Here is a 21125-nt window from a genome sequence, read left to right as displayed (position 1 = left end):
TCCCCAGCCTGGGGTTACATTTTCCGAGGTAATCTAGAGTTCTTAAATATCTGTTTGAATTTAAAGCGAAGTGCTCAGCATTGTATCATTTAAGATAAACTCAGATTTCCTATCTAGATTCTTTCTCTAGAAAAATCACAGCAGCTCACCCTTTAAAATCTTCAATGCTTTGTGTCTAGGAGCATTCATCAATTTTTGGTGATTGCATATAATTCCAGGGCAAGCTGCATGTTGTGAGAATAAAATGATCTTTATGGTAATTCTCTGGACATGAGAGCAATCAGCAAGTAATTACTCTGGACCGTAAGTGTGAGAGACTATTCATTTATCTCAGTGAAAAAATTATGCATTCAGAAGTAGTTCAGTAAAGGGCAAAGTTATGAATGAGTTGATACTTCTCTCATAGATACATTTTTTTCTCTTACTTGAAAGACTTAAAAAATGACAGATTTCATTTAAAGCAGATATTTTAGTAAATTGCTGTTACATATTCATAAAATAATTTCTAACTACAGACACATTTATCAGCTGTTTATTTTGCTATATGAATATTTCTCCAAGGGACTACTGTCATTAGGGTCCTAGGTGAAGCATAAAAATTTAAAGTGTTCAGAGGCCGGTGCTGTGGCATAGCGGGCTAAGTCTATGCCTGTAACACTGGCATCCCATATGGGCACCTATTCAATTCCTGGCAGCTCCTCTTCCAATCCAGCTCTCTGCTAAGGCCTGCAAAACCAGTAGAAGATGTCTCAAGTGCTTTGGCCCCTGTACCTGCATGGGAGACCTGAAAGAAGCTCCTGGCTTTGGATCAGTCTGGCTCTGGCGATTGTGGTCATTTGGGGAGTGAACTAATGGGTGGAAGACCTTTGTCTCTGTCTCTCCCCCTCTGTCTGTAACTCTACCTCTCAAATAATTCATAAAAAAAAAAAAAAAAAGAAGACAGCCCAAGTGCTTCAAAAGTAAAATCTAAAGTGCTCATGACGTAAGTGAGTCACAGTAAAAAAAAAACGCCTAAATCTGGGACTAGGCAAGTTTATTCCTCATTTCCCAGACACAGAGCTATCTGAGAAACAGATCAACAATACTAGAAAATTTTTAAATTACATATAATAAAATTTATAGTAAATACCTGAATTTTAGATTATTTCCAAGGAAGAATCTAATTCTTCCCAAATAATTTCACACTACTGTTATATTCAGGACTGAGAAAACAAGGTCTCAGTTTGAATGCAATATGGTTGTCATAATGACTCAAGCACTGACATGGCTGCTAATTAATCAATAAGCACACTCTGCTTCTACACCAGCTTGCTTGGGGACACAAAAAAAGCAAAATCTTACAACAGTCTAAGGAGTCACAGGCTGTGTATAGTTAACACCTTCTTGGCATATATTGAAACTGTCAAAGTCGGGGCAGGGTGGACGGCATATATTTTCCTGAGAAGCTCCAGGAGATGCTTGTGTAGCAGGTAGGGCCTGAAGCACAAATGAGCCAAAGGCATGAAGAAATGTGGTAGGTTAGGTAGGCATGCACAGTAGGCGTGTACATTAGAATGGTGATGGGACTTGAGATGCCAGCCAAATTTAAACTTAGGGTTGATATTTCAGGAGTTACGAGTAATTAGAGGCCGGCGCCGCGGCTCAATAGGCTAATCTTCCGCCTGTGGCGCCGGCACACCGGGTTCTAGTCCCGGTCAGGGCACCAGATTCTGTCCCGGTTGCCCCTCTTCCAGTCCAGCTCTCTGCTGTGGCCCGGGAAGGCAGTGGAGGATGGCCCAAGAACTTGGATCCTGCACCCGCATGGGAGACCAGGAGAAGCACCTGGCTCCTGGCTTCGGATCAGCGCGGTGCGCTGGCAGCAGTGTGCCGGCTGCGGCGGCCATTGGAGGGTGAACCAACGGCAAAGGAAGACCTTTCTCTCTGTCTCTCTCTCTCTGTCTTCTCTGCCTGTCAAAAAAAAAATAAATAAATAAAAATAAAAAAAAAGAGGAGTAATTAGAGGGCATAGTGACTCAGACACAGAAGTGTTCAAAGAATACTCATAAAGCAAGATGATTGAGGGAGACAGAAACAGAAGTCAGGGATATCAGGATAGGAAAACTATCGTAAACCATGTGGGCTACACTGGTTTACCATGGTAAAGAAGAAAAAAAATGAAAACATTTATAAAGCAACACCTTATAGACTATGAACCGAGGAATAAGGGAGGTAAAACTCGGTTGGGCAGTTGCAATGTGGTTATATACAGCAATGGGGAACTTGGGAGGGGGAATGAGTCTATGGGTAAAAAAGACATAAACTAAGCATTGTTGATTCCAAAAGAAGCAATCCAATAAGTAATTACAGATTTAATATCTGCACTCAAGGAGGAGACCACACCTTTACAAGTGTGTGCCAGAGTCAGGATTCCCAGAGGCCATAATAATGGATGAGTTTAGCAATGCGCAAATAATAGACTATAAACAGAAAGTCAATACCCAAGTCTGATAAGAAGCCAGTGTTTTGGGGAGGGAGAAGTAAGAAGAGTGAGAAGTTAAATAGAAAAGGAATTTTAGTCATGGAGGTTAAGGGAGGACACTACTCAGGAAAGACCAGGAAGCCAATGTTGTCAAGGAAAATGATGGAGAACATGCCCCTGGAACACGAAAGGTCATTACTGAGAGATCAGATTAAAGGAGTGGTGACGATAAGAGGCAACTTTAAGAGGCAAGGAAGTGGAAATAAACGGAGAGGTTACTTAAGAAAACTGGCACTGAAATAAGACTAGAAGGACTGTGATCATGTGAAAACAAGGCTCAGAGAAAAGAGTGCACAGAGCTGGAGATTCTAGAAAGGGAGGTGTCCTACAGCTCCTCAGGGCATGCTTGGAGGTGACTGCAGGGTCAGTCTGAAGAGTCATTTTTCAAAAGAAGAACTTTTCCTCTTAGACTTTCAACTAGTTTTAACAATTGGTCTTTTCTGAATGCACTCTGCCTACAGTAATCATAAATGATGGTAATTCCTTTGCAAGAAGGGCCCAGTGGGTCACAAAGGCCTGTTAACACCGTTCAGGTACATGTGGAAAGCCAAGACTGGTCAGGCTGTGGCTTGGGCTGACAAGGAGGTTCAGGTGCAACAGAATCTGGGCCGATCTATGCTCAGCAACATAATACAACTTCTTAAAACTCAATTACGAATTTGGCTCAGAGTGAAACTAATTATCCAGAGGAAATAAAACATGTCATAATTCAAAATACTTACGTTTTTATAAGCAATTTAACATTTTACCTTTTCATAGAATTTTCAAATTCGTTCACTGCTGCTTCAGACTTCATCTTCAGCTCATTTCGTTCTAAAATCAATCCCTCTAGCTCAGTTTTCAATCTGCAGTTTTCTTGCAAAACCTCTGAGACGCGGGAATCAGTAAAAGTGTGTGGTAGGTAAAGTTTGCTGTCCAGGGCGCCAGGGAGGGAGTGCACATTTCCTTTACCTGGGTGTGAAACATCTTTCTTCATCCTTTTAGCAGACATCTCCTCTCTGCCCTTAGAGTTCTGATTAGACAGCATCGTTCTTCTCTCCTTCTGAAGTCTCTCCACAGTTTTTGAAAGGTCTTGTATTTCTCTCCCCTTTGCAGCTAATTCTTCATTGAGTCTCACCAGTTTTGCTTTGGCATGAGCCTGCTCCACCTGGAATTCTATATCATCCTTACCATTTTTCTTGAGTTCTAGTTCAGCACTGCGTTGCTTCAGAACCACTATTTCAGCTTCCAGGTTTCTAACAGTAATTTGATGGGCTTCCTTAATGTCATCAAGCTCCTTCTCTAATGCTTTCACCCTGGAGAGGTTGTCACGTTGATTCTGGGGCGCTTCCTTCAATTTGCGGGCAAGTAGCTGCTCCTGCTCCTCGAGTCTCTGTTCATACTGAATCTGAGGAATAGAATTCATGTACTATCAAACCCCTGCTGAACATTTCACTGATTACTGGATACTGAGTCCTATACCAGTCCTTCCTTCCGGCATTTAACATATATTCATTCTTTTTTTTTTTTTTTGACAGGCTGAGTGGACAGTGAGAGACAGAGACGGAGAGAAAGGTCTTCCTTTGCCGTTGGTTCACCCTCCAATGGCCGCCGCGGCCGGCACACTGCTGCCAGCGCATCGCGCTGATCTGAAGCCAGGAGCCAGGTGCTTCTCCTGGTCTCCCATGGGGTGCAGGGCCCAAGCACTTGGGCCATCCTCCACTGCCTTCCCGGGCCACAGCAGAGAGCTGGACTGGAAGAGGGGCAACCGGGACAGAATCCGGTGCCCTGACAGGGACTAGAACCTGGTGTGCCAGTGCTGCAGGCGGAGGATTAGCCTATTGAGCCGCAGTGCCGGCCCTAATGTTCTTAATGTCACCAACTCTACGTTCCATGGCTACCTGGCACTTACCTTCATTTTCTGAAACTGCTGTTCCATGGTACGAAGGCTTTTCTTTGCTTCTTCATCTTTGCCCTCTAGATCAGCTTCCAGCTTTTTAATCCTTTTTTCCATGAATTCCACTGTATTTTTATCCCCTGTATCACCAGCTGCTGATGCAGCCAGTATTAAAGCAGGTAAAGAATTGGGGTATCTTCTCTTTAGAATTCCTTCCATTTCCTTTACCTATTAAAATATTTTTAAACATATGTAAGGTCACAATACATACACAATGAAGTAGTTTCATGTATAAACAGATTATGCTACAGTACTCATGTCAAGATTCATAGATTTTACAGCCCATCTCTAGACTCAATCAAATGCACGGATACATAAATTAATTTTGAATTTTATATCCCTAGATTATCTAAATAAAAACTCTAAAAATAAAGTGCCCAATTAACAAATGATTAAGAACACTTTTTTTTATTTGAAACACATATTCAGACTTTCTGTTAGTACCCAACTTCTTTACAAAGCTCTTCTCTTTTTTCCCACAGACTATCGATTGAAAAATTACATATATGCACATGAATATGCAAACTTTTTGTATAAACATGCAGGTTCCCAAGCACCTGCCCTGCCTGGAACAATCTCCACTCCTCGCAGTGCCCTTAGAAGTTCCCTCCAAATGAAATTTACTTTAATGATGACTTCTTTCATTTGAGAAACAAGGAGTATTATGTGGTACTGACAGTATACGAGTATAGGTTTTCATGTGTATACAGTGCTTTTTAAAAGGTTTTATGCTTAAGATATCTTTGAAGAACAAACATTAAACACATTACCTTCTTTGTTAAACAGTTTTCTTCTAGCTTGAGCAAGTAACAAAACAGCACCTGAGAGGCAGTCTAGTGCATTGGTTAAGAGCACGTTCACAAGGCTGGTGTTGTGGAATAGCAGGTTAAGCCACCATCTGCAATGCTGGCATTCCCATGTGTGCCAGTTCAAGTCCTGGATGCTTTACTTCCATTCCAGCTCCCAGCTAATGTGCCTGAGAAAGCAGTGGAGGATGGTCCAAGTGGTTGGGCCCCTGCACTCATGAGGGAGGCTGGGATGAAGGTCCTGACTCCTGGATTCACCTCACCCCAGTTGGAATGGCTCACATGCAGAAATCTACCAACAATAGATGCTGGAGAGGATGTGGGGAAAAAGGGACACTAACCCACTGTTGGTGGGAATGCAAACTGGTTAAGCCACTATGGAAGTTAGTTTGGAGATTCATCAGAAACCTGAATATAACCCTACCATGCAACCCAGCCATCCCACTCCTTGGAATTTACCCAATGGAAATTAAATTGGCAAACAAAAAAGCTGTCTGCACATTAATGTTTATTGCAGCCCAATTCACAATAGCTAAGACCTCGAACCAACCCAAATGCCCATCAACAGTAGACTGGATAAAGAAATTATGGGACATGTACTCTATCGAATACTATACAGCAGTCAAAAACAACAAAACCCGGTCATTTGCAACAAGATGGACGAATTTGGAAAAGAACATGCTGAGTGAATTAAGCCAGTCCCAAAGGGACAAATACCATATGTTCTCCCTGATCGGCGACAACTAACTGAGCACCAAAGGGGAAACTTCTTGAAATGAAATGGACACTAAAAGAAACAGTGACTTGATCAGCTCTTGTCCTGACGGTTGATGTACAATGTAATACTTTATCCATTTTAGTATTTTTTTTTTTGTTCTAGTACCACTGGTTGAACTCTGTAATTAACACACAATTATTCTTAGGTGTTTAAATTTTAACTGAAAAAGTGATCCCTGTTAGGAATTTGGAAAACATTATGCTGAGTGAAATAAGCCAATCCCAAAGGGACAAATACCATATGTTCTCCTTGATAGGTGACAACTAACTGAGCACCAAAAAGGAAACCTGTTAAAGTGAAATGAACACTAGGAGAAATGTTGACTTGATCAGCCCTCACCCTGACTGTTGATGAGCAACTTGATATGTTATCCCTCTTAGTATTTTTTTTTGTTAGTTCTACTTAATACTTTTGGTTGAATACTGTAATCAATACACAATTCTTCTTAAGTGCTGAAACTTAACTGAAAAGTGATCACTGTTAAATATAAGAGTGGGAATAAGAGAGGGAAGAGAGGTGCAATTCGGGACATACTCAAGCTGACTTACCTCAAACGGTAGAGTTAGAAACATACCAGGGGATTCCAATTCAATCCCATCAAGGTGGCATGTACCAATGCCATCTCACTAGTCCCAGTGATCAATTTCTGTTCACAATTGATCATAATGATAGGACTAAGAACCAAAGGGATCACATAAACAAGACTAGTGTCTGCAAATACTAGCTGATAGAATAAAAAAGGGAGAGAATGATCCAACATGGGAAGTAAGATACACAGCAGACCCATAGAATGGCAGATGTCCTAAACAGCACTCTGGCCTCAGAACCAGCCCTTAAGGCATGCGGATCCGGCTGAAAAGCCCATGAGAGTATTTCAGGCATGGAAAGCCAAGACACTCTGGGGAAAAAAAAACAAAAACAAAAACAAAACCTAAATGAAAGATCTCTGCGAGTGAGTGAGATCCCAGTGGAAAGAATGGGTTATCAAAGAAGGAGGTACCTTTCTCTGAAGGGAGGAGAGAACTTCCACTTTGACCATGGCCTTGTCTAAATATGATCAGAGTCGGTGAACTCAGGGGGCTTCCATAGCCTTGGCAGCTCATCACAAGAGCCTAGGGTGATTACTGATGCCATAAACAAGAGTGTCAATTTGTTAAGTCAACAATAGGAGTCACTGTGTACTTACTCCTCATGTAGGATCTCTGTCCTTAGTGTGCTGTACATTGAGATTTAATGCTATAACTAGTACTCAAACAGTATTTTTCACTTTATGTTTCTGTGTGGGAGCAAACTGTTGAAATCTTTACTTAATATATGCTAAACTGATCTTCTGTATATAAAGAGAAACGAAAATGAATCTTGATGTGAATGGAAGGGGAGAGGGAGTGGGAAAGGGGAGGGTTGCGGGTTGGAGGGACGTTATGGGGGGGAAGCCATTGTAATCCATAAGCTGTACTTTGGAAATTTATATTCATTAAATAAAAGTTTAAAAAAATCCTTAGAAAAAATGCTTTTGGAAACAGAATAAGATATGAAACATACATGCAGCAAATCAACGATACAATATCTTCTTCAATGACATTTTATAGAAAGATATAATCTAAGGTATAAACCAACAAATGTTTAAGGAAAGTTAATAAGACATAGGTTATTTTGATAAAATAATTTTATTTCTGGGCAATTGGGTTCACCATTTAAAGTCACAATTTTGCTCTTTATTTTTACCCTCATACATTTAGTAATACAGGAACTGAAGAAGCAGTAGAAGAGGAGTAGTTCCCTTGGCCTTTCCTCTCTCACAGTTCTAAATGGCTTCTTCTACATTGGCTCACGTAAATCTTAAAACAATAAGAAAAATCCAAGCAGTACTGGATTACACCCATTTTGAGGGTATTTTTAACTGTTCAAAAGACTTTGCTTGCTCCTTCCTTGGTCCCGGACCCAAACTACCAAGTCATACCTTTTAATGTAAGGACGGTTCCTGTAAAAGCAACAAATTTTTTGTCTAATTTTCCTCCTTCTCATAAAACTAGTATAATATTCAGTCTACTGATGATCTCATAGTTTTGTATTTGTGATGGAATAATAGCTACATGTTGAAATATCATGTCTTGACGATAGAACCACGTTCCCTTATGAACAGGCTGGAGTTCTTATTCTGATTTACCATTTAGTTATGAATACAAATGATACATAACAAAGTTTTAAAAACAGAAATTAATTACAGTTCCAACTTCCAAACAACTACTTCAATCAAAAACATTCTTTATTCTAAAACGCCTCACTCTATGACTTAATTCAATTACTTGATTAATTTACTTCTTAGAAATTTTTTTATTTATTATTTTGAAAGGCAGAGTTACAGAGAGGGAGACACAGAGAGAGAAATATCTTCCATTCACTAGTTTACTCCCCAAATGGCCAAAACATTGAGGGCTAGGCCAGGCTGAAGCCAGTAGCCAGGAGCTTCCTCCGTGTCCCTCACGTGGGTGAAAGGGCCCAGGGACTAGGGGCCATCTTTTGCTGCTTTCCCAGCTCATCAGCAAGGAGCTGGATGGGAAATGAAGCATCTGGGACACAAACTGGTGCCCATGTGGGATGCCAGTGTCATAGGCGGTGGCTTAACCCACTATGCCACAACACTGGCTCAAAATCCATCATTTTAATAAAGGTTTCCTAGCTAAACTCACCATAAAATGAGTATTTCTAAGCCTAAACAGTGAGCAAGAGCTCAAGATTATGGCTAGCTCTTTGGGAGGTTGAATATTCAGTTTACAGGGCAACACTGTTTTATAACATTTTCCAAACATCACCAACATGTTCCCAATGCAATGATCTCCTATCTGTATTCCTGTCTCCTATCTTTGGTTAAGAATTATAACTCTACTCAAGGCTTCAAAATTTTGCTTCCTTCTTCCTACATGTCTAAATAGAGCTGGGATGCAAAATGACTTTTCACCAATAAGTAAACCATGTTATAAATAACCCTACAGATTATACAAAATGATAGTTTATTACTTTTATTAATGTTCCTTTGAGATAAAAATTTTTAGGTTGACATCTTATGAGAATTTCTGAAACAGAAAAACAAAAATATACCACATATATATAAAAAAAACCTCAATGAAACTTTACCCTTGACACATACTTGTCTCTCCAAATCCTGAATTTTTTTGGCATCAACTGCTCTATCTTTTAAGCGCATCTTCTGCTGGATAGATGGATTCCCAGATTCAGCTTTCAGTTTCTCAATCTGTCAGTAGCGAAAGATTTAAGAAGCACATTTAAAACACAAGACAAAGGACAGATATTTGGTATAGTGGTTAAGATGCCCACTTGGGAGGCCCACATCGCATACTCTAGTTCCTAGGTTTGAATCCCAGCTCCACTTCTGATCCAGTTTCCTGCTAATGCTCACCCTGGGAGGCAGCAGATGATAGCTCAAGTACTTGTGTCCCTGCCATCCTTGTGGGAGATCTAGAATGAGTTTTAGGCTCCTGCCTCCAGCCTAGCTGGTGTACCTTTGGAGAGTGAATTAGCAGATGGAAGATTCTCTCTCTCTCTGCCTTTCAAACAATTAAAAAAAAATACACATACAAGAAAACACTGCAGGTGAGGCAGTGGCAGGGAACATAATATCAGTTCGTTTATTCATTAATTCATTCATTCCTCTGTAAGCATCAACCATACTTCTCTGAAATCCCAGGCACTTCTCAGGCAGGGCCTGGGGCTGGAGATATGGGGGCAGCCCAAATGAGGTCCTGCTCCATGCTGCTTATGCTCTAGTGAAGGTAGACAGGTGATGAGCTCATAAATAAGAGTGACAAGTGAGAGGAAGAAATCAAGACAAACTGAAGGAATAGACACAGTCAGAAGGAGTAGGAATGGCAGTAATGTTAGATACGGGAGTCAGGAAAAGTAGAAATCTGAGCTTCGTCTTGAATGAGAAGGAGTGAGACAGGAAAGAGCTGAGGCCAAAGTACCTGAAGTTGTGAGAATAAGTGGAATAAACCTGGCAAATTTAAGAATCATCTGGGGGCCAGCATTGTGGGGTGACAGTTAAAGCTCCTGGCTTCAGCCTGGCCCAGCCCTGGTCATTGTGGCCCTTTGGGGAAGAGAACAGTGGGTAGAAGATCTCACTCTCTCTCTCTCTCCCTCTTTATCTCTCTAACTCTGACTTTCAAATAAATAAATCTTTCAAATAAATAAATAAAAAAGGAGAGGCGACAGCACTGTGTCACAGAGGGCTAAGCCTCTGCCTGTAGCGTTGGTATCCCATATGGGTGCTGGTTTGTGTCTGCCCAGCTGCTCCACTTCTGACCCAGCTCTCTGCCATGGCCTGGACGAGCAGTAGAGGATGGCCCCTGTGTTTGGGCCCCTGCACTCACGTGGAGACCAGGAGGAAGCTCCTGGTTCCCGGTTCGTGGCTAAAGATCGGCCCAGCTTCAGCCCTTGCAGCCATTTGGGGAGTGAACCAGTGGATGGAAGACTTTTCTGTCTGTAACTGTACCTCTCAAATAAATAAATAAAATCTTGGGGGAAAAAAAAAGAATCACCAGGAGCTCTGCGGTGGCTGGAAGAGTGACTCGGGGTTGTGTGGCATTAGATGGGGCTAAAGAGGTGACCAGGATCAGACCACATGAGGACCTCATGGAACATAAGGAGCCTACATTTAGTCTAAGTCTAATCTAAAATAGCTTATATATCTAAATGCAAACCACAACCAGTTATTTTCATTAACAGTGCTTAGAGTAAGGATGCAATGGCACAAGGTTATGGAGAAATGATTTTGAGGACAATAGGGTTCATCTACAGAAATGCATTATGAAATGATCTATCACCTCAAGTTTGAGCTTCTCAATTTCTTCATTTGCTTCTTTAAGCCGAACTGCATCTCTGTCCAGAAGTTCCTGATTTTCAGCATACCACTGTAATCTTTTTTGCAGGCGACTAATTTCTTGTTTATGTGTTTCTTCTAAAATTTTTATTTCATATAATTTTTCACCTATAAAATAAATAGCTCAATAACCTGATTGTACTTTTTCAAAAAAATTATAAATGAAAATTAATGACTATCTAATTAAAGCATTATAAAAATAAAAGGTATAAAAAAATAAGAGGCATAAAACAAGTGATGTATCAACACACTATCAAATATAATTTACTAGTAAAGGGAAACAAGACATAGTGCTCTTAATCCAAATCTTAAATTGGATGCAAAGTTAGCTATGCAGAAGCTTTACATAAATTGGCTATTTTCTTACTGACTTCCCTTATAAAAGTAAAACTGTTTCATTGAGAAAAATAAGTGATGTTGGGCTCAGGAGACAAAAACCACAACAAAGAATGTCTACAATTATATTAAAAGGTAACAATGGCAAACTCTCATGAGTGCTAACAATGTATTTTTTGAATTACCACAACAAATTTACATGATGGGTGTTACTATTATTATCATTGTTTTTTACAGACGAGGAAAGAAAATGCCATTTCTTATGAACAGGCAAGAATGAGTTTCTTGGTAGAGATCCTACTAATACTGTGGAGGGAAGACTATTACCTTGGTTAACAAGGGCTCCTCTTACTTACCTTTCTAGCCCTGTGTTCTACAGTTTTAAGTTCCGGTCTCTAAGTACACTGGACACTGTGCTCATGAGACACAGCTGAGCACTTCCCTCCACTCCTCCACTTCCAAATCTTCCTATCAAAGCCCAGCTCAAAAACCAATCTCCCTTGAAACTGCTATTTAGCCCATTTAGTCATACGTTTATTTGTAATTTGTTCTTAAGGTTTTCTGCATTATTATCTTATTCTCTTTTGTGTTCCTGGTTGGGATCATTCAATTTTATCTTTGCATTCTCTAAAAAATACAATGCAGTGTTATTTGTTCATATGGAAAACACTTAAGAGCCCACATTTCAAATTCAGGGGAAAAAAAAAAAAGAAACTTTGCCCTCAGGAGGTTCACAGTCTAGCTGAGATGACAGCTTGTAAACAACACAAAATGCTATGAATTCAATACAATTCTTGATTTTCTTTGATTGCAATTATTAGTACTGAAAGGAATCAAATGCATACATCTTTTTAAATAACTAACATAAAAATGATTCTATGACTGCAATACACTTCAAGGAACAGCATTTGGATTATGCCATTCTATTTATGTTACTTAAAATTCAAGATTAGAACAATTATGCACAGGTAGACAGTTGAAGCTTGGTGTTTTACCGGTGGCATAAGCAATCTGATCTTTGGCTTGGTCCCTTTCTTTCTTCATTTTTTCCAAGTCTACTTCAAGAGCTTGTTTGTCTTGCTTCAATCTTTTGATGTCCTCAAGTAAACTGTTTTTTTCTTTCTTGACATTCAAAGAAATACAGAAACAAGTTATTTCCAGTCACAATAAATTGGGTAATCTCTTTTAACCAAACCATAAGTACTGCTGTGAAATATTTTTCCTAAATTTTAGCTCTGATTTTATTACTACTATCCACCCCACCCTAGCTTATCAGAATCAGTTCTAATAATCTTAGCATAGCATTAAAAACTTTCCAATAGATTGTTCTAATTTCTTCTATCTACTAATCTTGTTAATGACTCACTAATTCTTTTGCTGGAATGCCACAATAACCTTACTAGTCTGCTTCTTCTACCGTAAGCCTCTACAGTTTATTCTCACAGTAGCTAGAGGGATTGTTGTAAGGAGTCAGTTAATTTCTGTCTGAAACTCTGGGAGTTCCTCTCAGGGTTATGCTCAGATCCTTACCACGACCTTCTACTTCTATAACCCAGCCCTGCCAATCATGACTGCATCTACAAGCAATCTTTCTACCCATTCCATTCATCCAGAGACATCCTTGCTTTTCTTTGAACACTGCCTGTACACTCCTTCCTCAAGGGATTTCCACAGTGTCTCCACTGGGGGCAGGGCTCTGTCCCATGCTGCCAGGTAGCTCACTTCTTCACCTCACCAGGATTTCTGTGCAAAGGAAGCCCCAGGAGAAGGCCTGCTCTGACCACCAGATCTAAAACATTCAGCCCCATCCTAGGCCCAGGCACACAGTACTTACCACTTCCTGACATATGAGGGGATTTCAGAAAGTTCATGGAAAATTGAATTTAAAGGCAAATCTTGGTGCAAAAAATCTTGAAATCTATGCCTAGCTTTTTTATTTCATAATACACATTTCCATGAAATTTTTGAAGATCCTTTATGTTATCTATTAACTTGAAAGCTGTACTTTAAATTGCTTGTAACATAGTCCTGTACCATAAAAATTGCTTAGGACATAGAAAAAGGTTAAGTGAATTCTCTATATGCCCCATATTCATGCTACTCTCAACAGCCTGAAGTGCTGTGCACCATTCTTCTACTTAATAAAAATCATACTTCTTCATCAAAGTTTAGTTCAAATTAAGCTCAGCTACTCAGTAACTTCGGCACTCCTACAAACATTTATTCCTCTAGTATTGCCTTTAATACTTTGTTTCATATGGCATTGACTTGTGTACATGCCTCTTCTTTTATTACACAGCAAGTCCTAAGGAGACCAAGAATGATTTATTACTATCTATTTATGGAACTGAGCACATGCAGGTACTAATAAATGCACACTGAACTCAACTCCTAACTGCTGAAGAAAATCTTGGACTCACTGGCAGTATACTTGGAAGAGTTGAGTTTCAAAATAATAATTTTTTACAAATCCCATTTATATTACAATATCTTAAAGTTAAAATTTAGTAAATAAAATAAATGCATACATAGAGCATGGTTTAGTCTTGCATTCTAAATGCCCCACAGATTCAGCTGTCTTGCATTGTTTAATCTTCTGTGTGACCTGAAGATGGCTTCAAGAAAGTGCTGATCTTCAAATTTTTGAACATTCAGGTATCTTTCTGCAAATAGCTTCTGTTTAATTAGGTCTTTTCATATTCTCCTTCATGCGTGCCTCCTTCATGAAATTACAGAACTTTAGAAAGGAACTTTAAACATCTTGAGTTCTATCAAGCTTAAGTGCGTGTCTACTCCATGCTTGCAACATTTGTCCAGGGACAAAGACTGTCTACTTCCAAGAAACTCAGTGTGTCTTTCATCAGTTCTGTGGACCACAGGGCTTTTGGTTAGCAGGTGCTTTCCCTCCTTTATTTTATGAGTTATTGTGCAGCCTTTCAGAGAGGACTCTGTCTGCCTCTCTGACCTTATCTTCCTCCACTCTCGTCCTTACTCACTTCAGACTGAGTCTTCTAGAAGGTAACAAACACATATCTGACTCAGAGCTTTTGCATGTGCTCTTCCTCCTGGCTGGAAGACTCAGTCTTCACACAGTTGGCTGCTACTTTTCTCTCTTTTAAATATTTATTTGAAAGTCAGAGTTACAGAGAGAGAGACACAGAGAGAGAGACAGAGAAAGAGAAAGAAAGACACCTTCTATCCACTGGTTCACTCCCCAAATGGCCACAGTGGGCCAAGCTGAAGACAGGAGCTTCTTCCGGTTCTCCCACATGGGTGCAGGGTCCCGAGGACTTGGGTCATCTTCTGCTGCTTTTCCAGGCCATTTGCAGGTAACTGGATCAAAAGCTGAGCAGCTAGGATGCGAACTTGTGCACAAACGGGATGCCAGTACTGCTGATAGTGGCTTAATGAGCTATGCCAAAGCACTAGTCCCTACTGCTTCTCTTTAGTCTTCAACTCAAACATCCCTTTATCAGAGAGAGCTTTTCTTATCCACAGTATTAAATGCTGCCTTACCTCTACTTTGCCTTCTAGTAATATGTTTTTATTTTCTTTGAGGAGCTTATTTCCATCTGCAATTATTTGTTTACACATTGTCTGTCTTCCTCACTGGATTATATATGCTCTGAATAAGTGAGATCTGCCTTGCTTCCTTCCTGTATTTCAATACTTAGATGAGTGCCTGACATATGGCAGATGTTTGACAGAAGCTGTCTAAATGAATGAACGCATTGTTGTCAGCCCCATTCTCCTATTGACCCTGGGATACTAAAAAAGGGCCCAGCACCCTAGCTTTTATTATGTTTCCACCCATACTTTATAAAGAATGAACTGACATTTTAAGAATAGACTGGTACTAATTTTTAAGGCATAAATTACACAAATATACTTGATGTGATTATTATTACATATTCACCCTAATCCAATATTCAAACAATTATTTGTTCATTTGAGAGGCAGAGAGATACATCTCCCATTCAACTGGATTGTTTTCCAAGTACCCACAATGGCTGGGGTTGCTGTGTTGAGACTTAAGACTCTTATATGGGATTCAGGTGTCCCAAATGGTGGTTTAAGCTGCTAGGGTAGTTAGTACAAGTTTTATTACAAATAATTTAAATTTAAAAAACCAAAATAAATGAAAATAAGGGTATACTTATATTATTTATATTACATTTTTCAGTATCTGCACACAAAATAAAAATCTCTTTTTATTAACACTTTTCCTTTTTAAAAAATTTCCTTTAGGGAAATCTGCCTTTGGCAGCTTCATCAAGATGGACATAGATGTAGATTTTCACTTACTTAAATTCTCAACAAGTCTCACTGTACTTCTTAATTTGAGAATTCATCATTTTTAATCACTTATTAGAAATTATCAGCCATTATCTATTACAAAGATTTCAATATAGGGGACAGTGATTTAGCCTTGCAGTCAAGATACCACTTGGGACACCCACATTCCATATAGGAGTGCCTGGTTTTGGCTCTGCTCCTGGCGCCAACTTCCTGCTTAAGTGCACCCTGGGAGGTAACAGTGATGGTTCAGGTAGTTGGGTCCATGCCATCCATGTGGGAAACCTGGAATAAGTTTCTGGCTCCCACCTTTGGCCTGGCGCAGTGTGGGCTGTTGGGGCATTTGGGGAGTGAATCAGCAGATAGATTTCCTGTGTGTCTCTGCTTCTCTCTGTCTCTCAAAATTAAAGACATTTTAAAGCATCTCATTTCTTAATGTTTCCAATTCATAAATTTTCTGTGTTTTATTCTAAGTTCCTAGATATTCAGTTTATATTTTCTTCACTACTTATGATCATCTATATAATTCTTCTACCTAGTTTTTAAATTCTAGCATATTTCTAGAGCTCATTTTTCTCTGAACTTGCTTAGTCTTTTTTGTTCTTTTCTAACTTTTCAATTTGATTTGTAAATTTAATCTTTTTAAAAGTTTATTTATTTTGTAGTCTCTATTCAGTAATTCTATTGGGGTTCTATTCCTGCTGCAAACTATCTCATGCCTGCTGATGGAGTCTTTCTCTAGGCTTTATAATTTCACATTGTTAGCACAGTATCAGCAGATTTTATCTGCAGGAATACAGTGTGAACTGCATTAAGAGCAAATTCCTGTACGAGTTGTTCTGCATTTGTTCCTTTTAAACACATCAGAGGTTATCAATGACTCAGGACAACTGTTTACACTGCTTTTTCAATTTGAGCATTGTGCAATACCAATAGTGTCAGTTCAAACACGAAAACACAAACCAAGACAGAAGAGGTGACCTCCACGTTGCAATGAGTATGGTGCACACACCGAGTAGAGACGTTTTCTCCTTGCTATCCACAGACCAACACACAACTCCATCTGAGTCTCTTATGATGGGTAGGTTTTTTTTTTTTCCCCCCCAATTTTACTGAAAGATGTGATCCTCTGAGTCTCCTGCCTATACTTGACTGTTAAAGCTCAGGCCTCTCGGTTACCAAACTGTGGCCTGAGAGGCAGATGCCTACTGCTAGGTTTTAACCTCTCTTTACTTTTGATCCCTAGATATTTCCTTTACTTTCTTGAGGGCTCATTTATCCATTTACAAGATGATCATATTTCAGCCTAATTTCTGGTATTTTTTAGTAGACACTGTCAAATTTTCTGTTTGAAACCATGTTCAAAACAAAAATTTTAAAAGGTCAAACTTAACAACAGACTTGAGTGAGGTAAATGCTCTGTTTAAAATCTTAACATGTTCCCTTCAAACTTTCATAAAATATGGCAAAATTATTTTGTTTTAATTTGCTTATTTCTGGGGTCCATTGGTAAGTTGGGGGTTTCCAATCATTTTTTAATTCTTTTCACTTATCTGTCAACCTAAGTATCCAATCATTTTGTATCTAAAGAAAGTTGTCTAATGCATTCACATATGCTGCTACATTTTCTATATTATATAATCCCAATACATTGGAAGGGCTTTTTAGTTTAGTGCTACGGTTTTTAATGGGAGGTGGTGGAACGAAGTAACTGTCCTAAACAGGGAATGTTTGGAAATGTGGCAGAGTGGCTTTGATTGTAATAATGATGTATGGGTACTACAACCCCTGAGGATAAAGATGAAAAAAGTCAGGCAAGAATACCTGTGCTTAAAACAGAATTAACTTGCTTAAAATTCCAGAACATCTTTACTGATAATTACTGCTTTAGAAAAGTCTAGGCCATATTCTATATAACACAACTTTTAATAAAAATAACTGTTATTGAACAGCACTGCATTTTATCTTTTTTTTTTTTTTTGACAGGCAGAGTGGACAGTGAGAGAGACAGACAGAGAGAAACGCCTTCCTTTTTGCTGTTGGTTCACCCTCCAATGGCCGCCGTGGCTGGTGCGCTGCGGCCGGCGCACCGCGCTGATCCGATGGCAGGAGCCAGGTGCTTCTCCTGGTCTCCCATGGGGTGCAGGGCCCAAGGACTTGGGCCATCCTCCCTGGCCTGGAAGAGGGGCAACCAGGACAGAATCCGGCGCCCCGACAGGGACTAGAACCTGGTGTGCCGGCGCCGCAAGGCGGAGGATTAGCCTAGTGAGCTGCGGCGCTGGCCTGCATTTCATCTTTCTGTTAGGTATCTGGGATACAAATGTTTGTGAAATATAGTCTCTGCTCTCAGGTAGAGAGGTTCCTGCCATCCCCCTGGTCCTGGATGGCATTCCTGGCTCCTGAGTTTGGCGGTCATGGGCATTCAGGAGGGTGAGCCAGTGAGAGGGAACTCTATCTCTCTGCCTCTCATAGAATAATAAAAAAAAAGTTTCATATGCAACTTACCTGTGTCATCCGTAGTTCTCCTAACAGATCTGTAAAGTTCTGATTTCTTGTGGGCTCTGAGTCTTCAACTACTTGAGATAGGAAACGACTTTTGTGCATCTGTTCTCTAATGTATTTTGAAAACAAAAAGGCTTATTTTAATATTTGATCTTTAAAATTTGAAAACAAATGATGAACAATATGAGTTCAACATTTAAAAAATTTTAATACAGATTAAAATACTAACATACTAAAAGAGAAGTATACTGTAAGCAAAATGCCACATTTAAGAAATTGAAACCCTAAGATTATTGGTTTATTTATAATATAGAAATTTTTTTTTAATTCTAAGATAAAAAATGGCCAACAAAGATGTGCTGCATTTCTCCTGTGGTGTTAATATACTCCTTATTATGTAATTCTAGACTCCTTCCTGAGAACAAAATACCAACCTTATATTCATTCAGAAACTAACAAATCCCAAATTGTACATCTCCTCCCTCTCTTATTCCCACTCTTATATTTAACAGGGATCACTTTTCAGTTAAATTTCAACACCTAAGAATAAATGTGTGTTAATTACAGAGTTCAACCAATAGTATTAACTAGAACAAAAAAATACTAAAAGGGATAAAGTATTAAATTATACATCAACAGTCAGAACAAGGGCTGATCAAGTCACTGTTTCTGTTTGGGACACGCTCAATTGGACTTGCCCCAAATGGTGGAGTTAGAATCGTGCCAGGGGATTCCAATACAATCCCTTCAAGGTGGCATGTACCAATGCCATCTCACTAGTCCCAGTGATCAATTTCAGTTCACAATTGATCATACTGATAGGTCTAAGAGTCAAAGGGATCACACAAACAAGACTAGTGTCTGCGAATACTAACTGATAGAATCAAAAAGGGAGAGAACAATCCAACATGGGAAGCGGGATACACAGCAGACTCATAGAATGGCAGATGTCCTAAACAGCACTCTGGCCTCAGAATTAGCCCTTAAGGCAGTCAGATCTGGCTCAAGAGCCCATGAGAGTATTTCAGGCATGGAAAGCCAAGACACTCTGGGAAAAAAAAAAAAAAAAAAAAAAAAAAAAAAAAAAAAAACCCTAAATGAAAGATCTTTGCGAGTGAGATCCCAGTGGAAAGAACGGGGCCATCAAAGGAGGAGGTACCTTTCTCTGAAGGGAGGAGAGAACTTCCACTTTGACTATGAGCTTGTCTAAATAAGATCAAAGTCAGCGAACTCAAGAGGCTTCCATAGCCTTGGAAATGCATGACTAGAGCCTAGGGAGATTTCTGATTCCATAAACAAGGGTGTCAAATTGTTAAGTCAACAACAGGAGTCACTGTGTCCTTACTCCTCATGTGGGATCTCTGTCCTTAATGTGTTGTCCAGTGTGAATTAATGCTATAACTAGTACTGAAACAGTATTTTACACTTTATGTTCTGTGTGGGTGCAAACTGATGAAATCTTTACTTAATATATACTGAATCGATCTTCTGTATATAAAGATAATTGAAAACGAATCTTGGGCCGGCGCCACGGCTCACTAGGCTAATCCTCCGCCTTGCACACTGGGTTCTAGTCCCTGTCGGGGCGCCGGATTCTGTCCCGGTTGCCCTTCTTCCAGGCCAGTTCTCTGCTATGGCCCGGCAGTGCAGTGGAGGATGGCCCAAGTGCTTGGGCCTGCACCCCATGGGAGACCAGGAGAAGCACCTGGCTCCTGCCATCGCATCAGCGTGGTGCGCCGGCCGCGGCGGCCATTGGAGGGTGAACCAACAGCAAAAGGAAAACCTTTCTCTGTCTCTCTCTCTCACTGTTATCTTGATGTTAATGGAATGGGAGAGGGAGCGGGAGATGGGAGGGAAGTTATGGAGGGGAAACAGCCATTGTAATCCATAAACTGTACTTTGGAAAATTATATTTACTAAATAAAAGTTTTAAAAAAAAGAATTTTAAGAACATTTTAAAATCCTAAAAAAAAAAATAATAAACTAACAAATCCACATTCTATGTACTATGCACTTTAGATTCAATTTTCCAGGGATATTGTACACAGTTTTGGAAGCCAAAAAAGATCATCTAACCCTAATGTACTAAAATAAATAAATAAATAAATAAAAACAAAAAAATACATTTATTTCATCATGAAAGTTAACTGAGGGCTTCCATTTGGATCTTGAAATAGGTATTCTCAGTGATGACATGCATTTCAGATATAATTATTTTGAAGTACTTTATTGAAGCATCTGGAAAGTAAGCAGATGTAAATATTTTCATGCATCAGAACTGTGGGCGCCAGCACTGTGGTGTAGGCTAAGCCTCTGTATGCAGTGCCAGAATCCCATATGGGTGCTGCTTCCAGTCCCAGCTGCTCCAGTTCCAATCCAGCTCTCTACTGATGCACTTGGGGAAGCAGTGGAGGATGGCCCAAGTACTTGGGCCCCTGCACCCGCATGGGAGACCAGGAAGAAGCACCTGGCTCCTGGCTTCGGATGGGCGCAGCCCCAACTGTAGCAGCCATTTGGGGTGTAAACCAACGGAAGGAAGACCTTTCTCTCTACCTCTTTCTCTTACTGTCTAATTTGTCTACCTGTCAAATAAAAAAAAATTTAAAAAATTATTATTTTTTTTTAATTTGAAAAGCACAGAGACATGGAGAGAAAGAAAGAGACGTTTTAGTCCTCAAATGCCTGCAACAGTTGAGGCTGGGCCAGGCTAAAGCCAGAAGCCTGAAACTCAATCCAGGTCTCTTATGTGGGTAGGAAGTACATCATTATTTGCGCCATTGTGTGCTGGCCCCCAGGGTGCACATTAGCAGGAAGCTAGAACTGGAAGCGAAGCTTGAACACAGGCATTCTGGTATGAGATGTGGGTGTTCAAGAGACATTTTAGCTGCTGTGTCTAGCAATGTTTAAATTTACACAAAGGTGTCCTCTGCTTGCCAACCATGTAGCTGCTACCTTTGCTACTGTGTCTTTTGAAACAAAAAACATCAGTATGAACTTTCAGTTTTCTGTGTCTTAATGCCCTAGGTTATTTGATAACTACAACAAAGTGAAAGAAG

The 21125-nt window shown here is 39.8% G+C and overlaps 1 protein-coding gene across 9 annotated transcripts in view; it reads right to left on the bottom strand.

Annotated features, from left to right (window-relative positions):
• Window positions 1-21125, bottom strand: part of CEP162 (centrosomal protein 162) — a 90464-nt gene that overhangs the window by 15616 nt on the left and 53723 nt on the right. For 4 of the 9 annotated variants that reach the window (XM_002714457.6, XM_008263166.5, XM_070073821.2 and 1 more), the window contains exons 18-23: window positions 18073-18178; window positions 12267-12393; window positions 10880-11043; window positions 9187-9291; window positions 4410-4622; window positions 3268-3905 (exon numbers count right to left, since the gene is read on the bottom strand). In XM_002714457.6, coding sequence (XP_002714503.3) covers window positions 3268-3905; window positions 4410-4622; window positions 9187-9291; window positions 10880-11043; window positions 12267-12393; window positions 18073-18178 — 1353 coding nt within the window. Of the gene's footprint in view, window positions 1-3267; window positions 3906-4409; window positions 4623-7876; window positions 8020-9173; window positions 9292-10879; window positions 11044-12266; window positions 12394-13799; window positions 13991-18072; window positions 18179-21125 lie in introns of those variants that run through there. The other 5 variants (XR_016233891.1, XM_051854513.3, XM_089332943.1 and 2 more) reach the window with 5 other exon arrangements.

Source organism: Oryctolagus cuniculus, chromosome 5 (genome assembly GCF_051225735.1).
Source record: "Oryctolagus cuniculus isolate XC-2025 breed Fujian yellow rabbit chromosome 5, ASM5122573v1, whole genome shotgun sequence".
NCBI lineage: Eukaryota > Metazoa > Chordata > Mammalia > Lagomorpha > Leporidae > Oryctolagus > Oryctolagus cuniculus.
The sequence above is the reverse complement of the archived record's forward strand: the minus strand, read 5'-3'. Positions and strand labels throughout refer to the sequence as shown.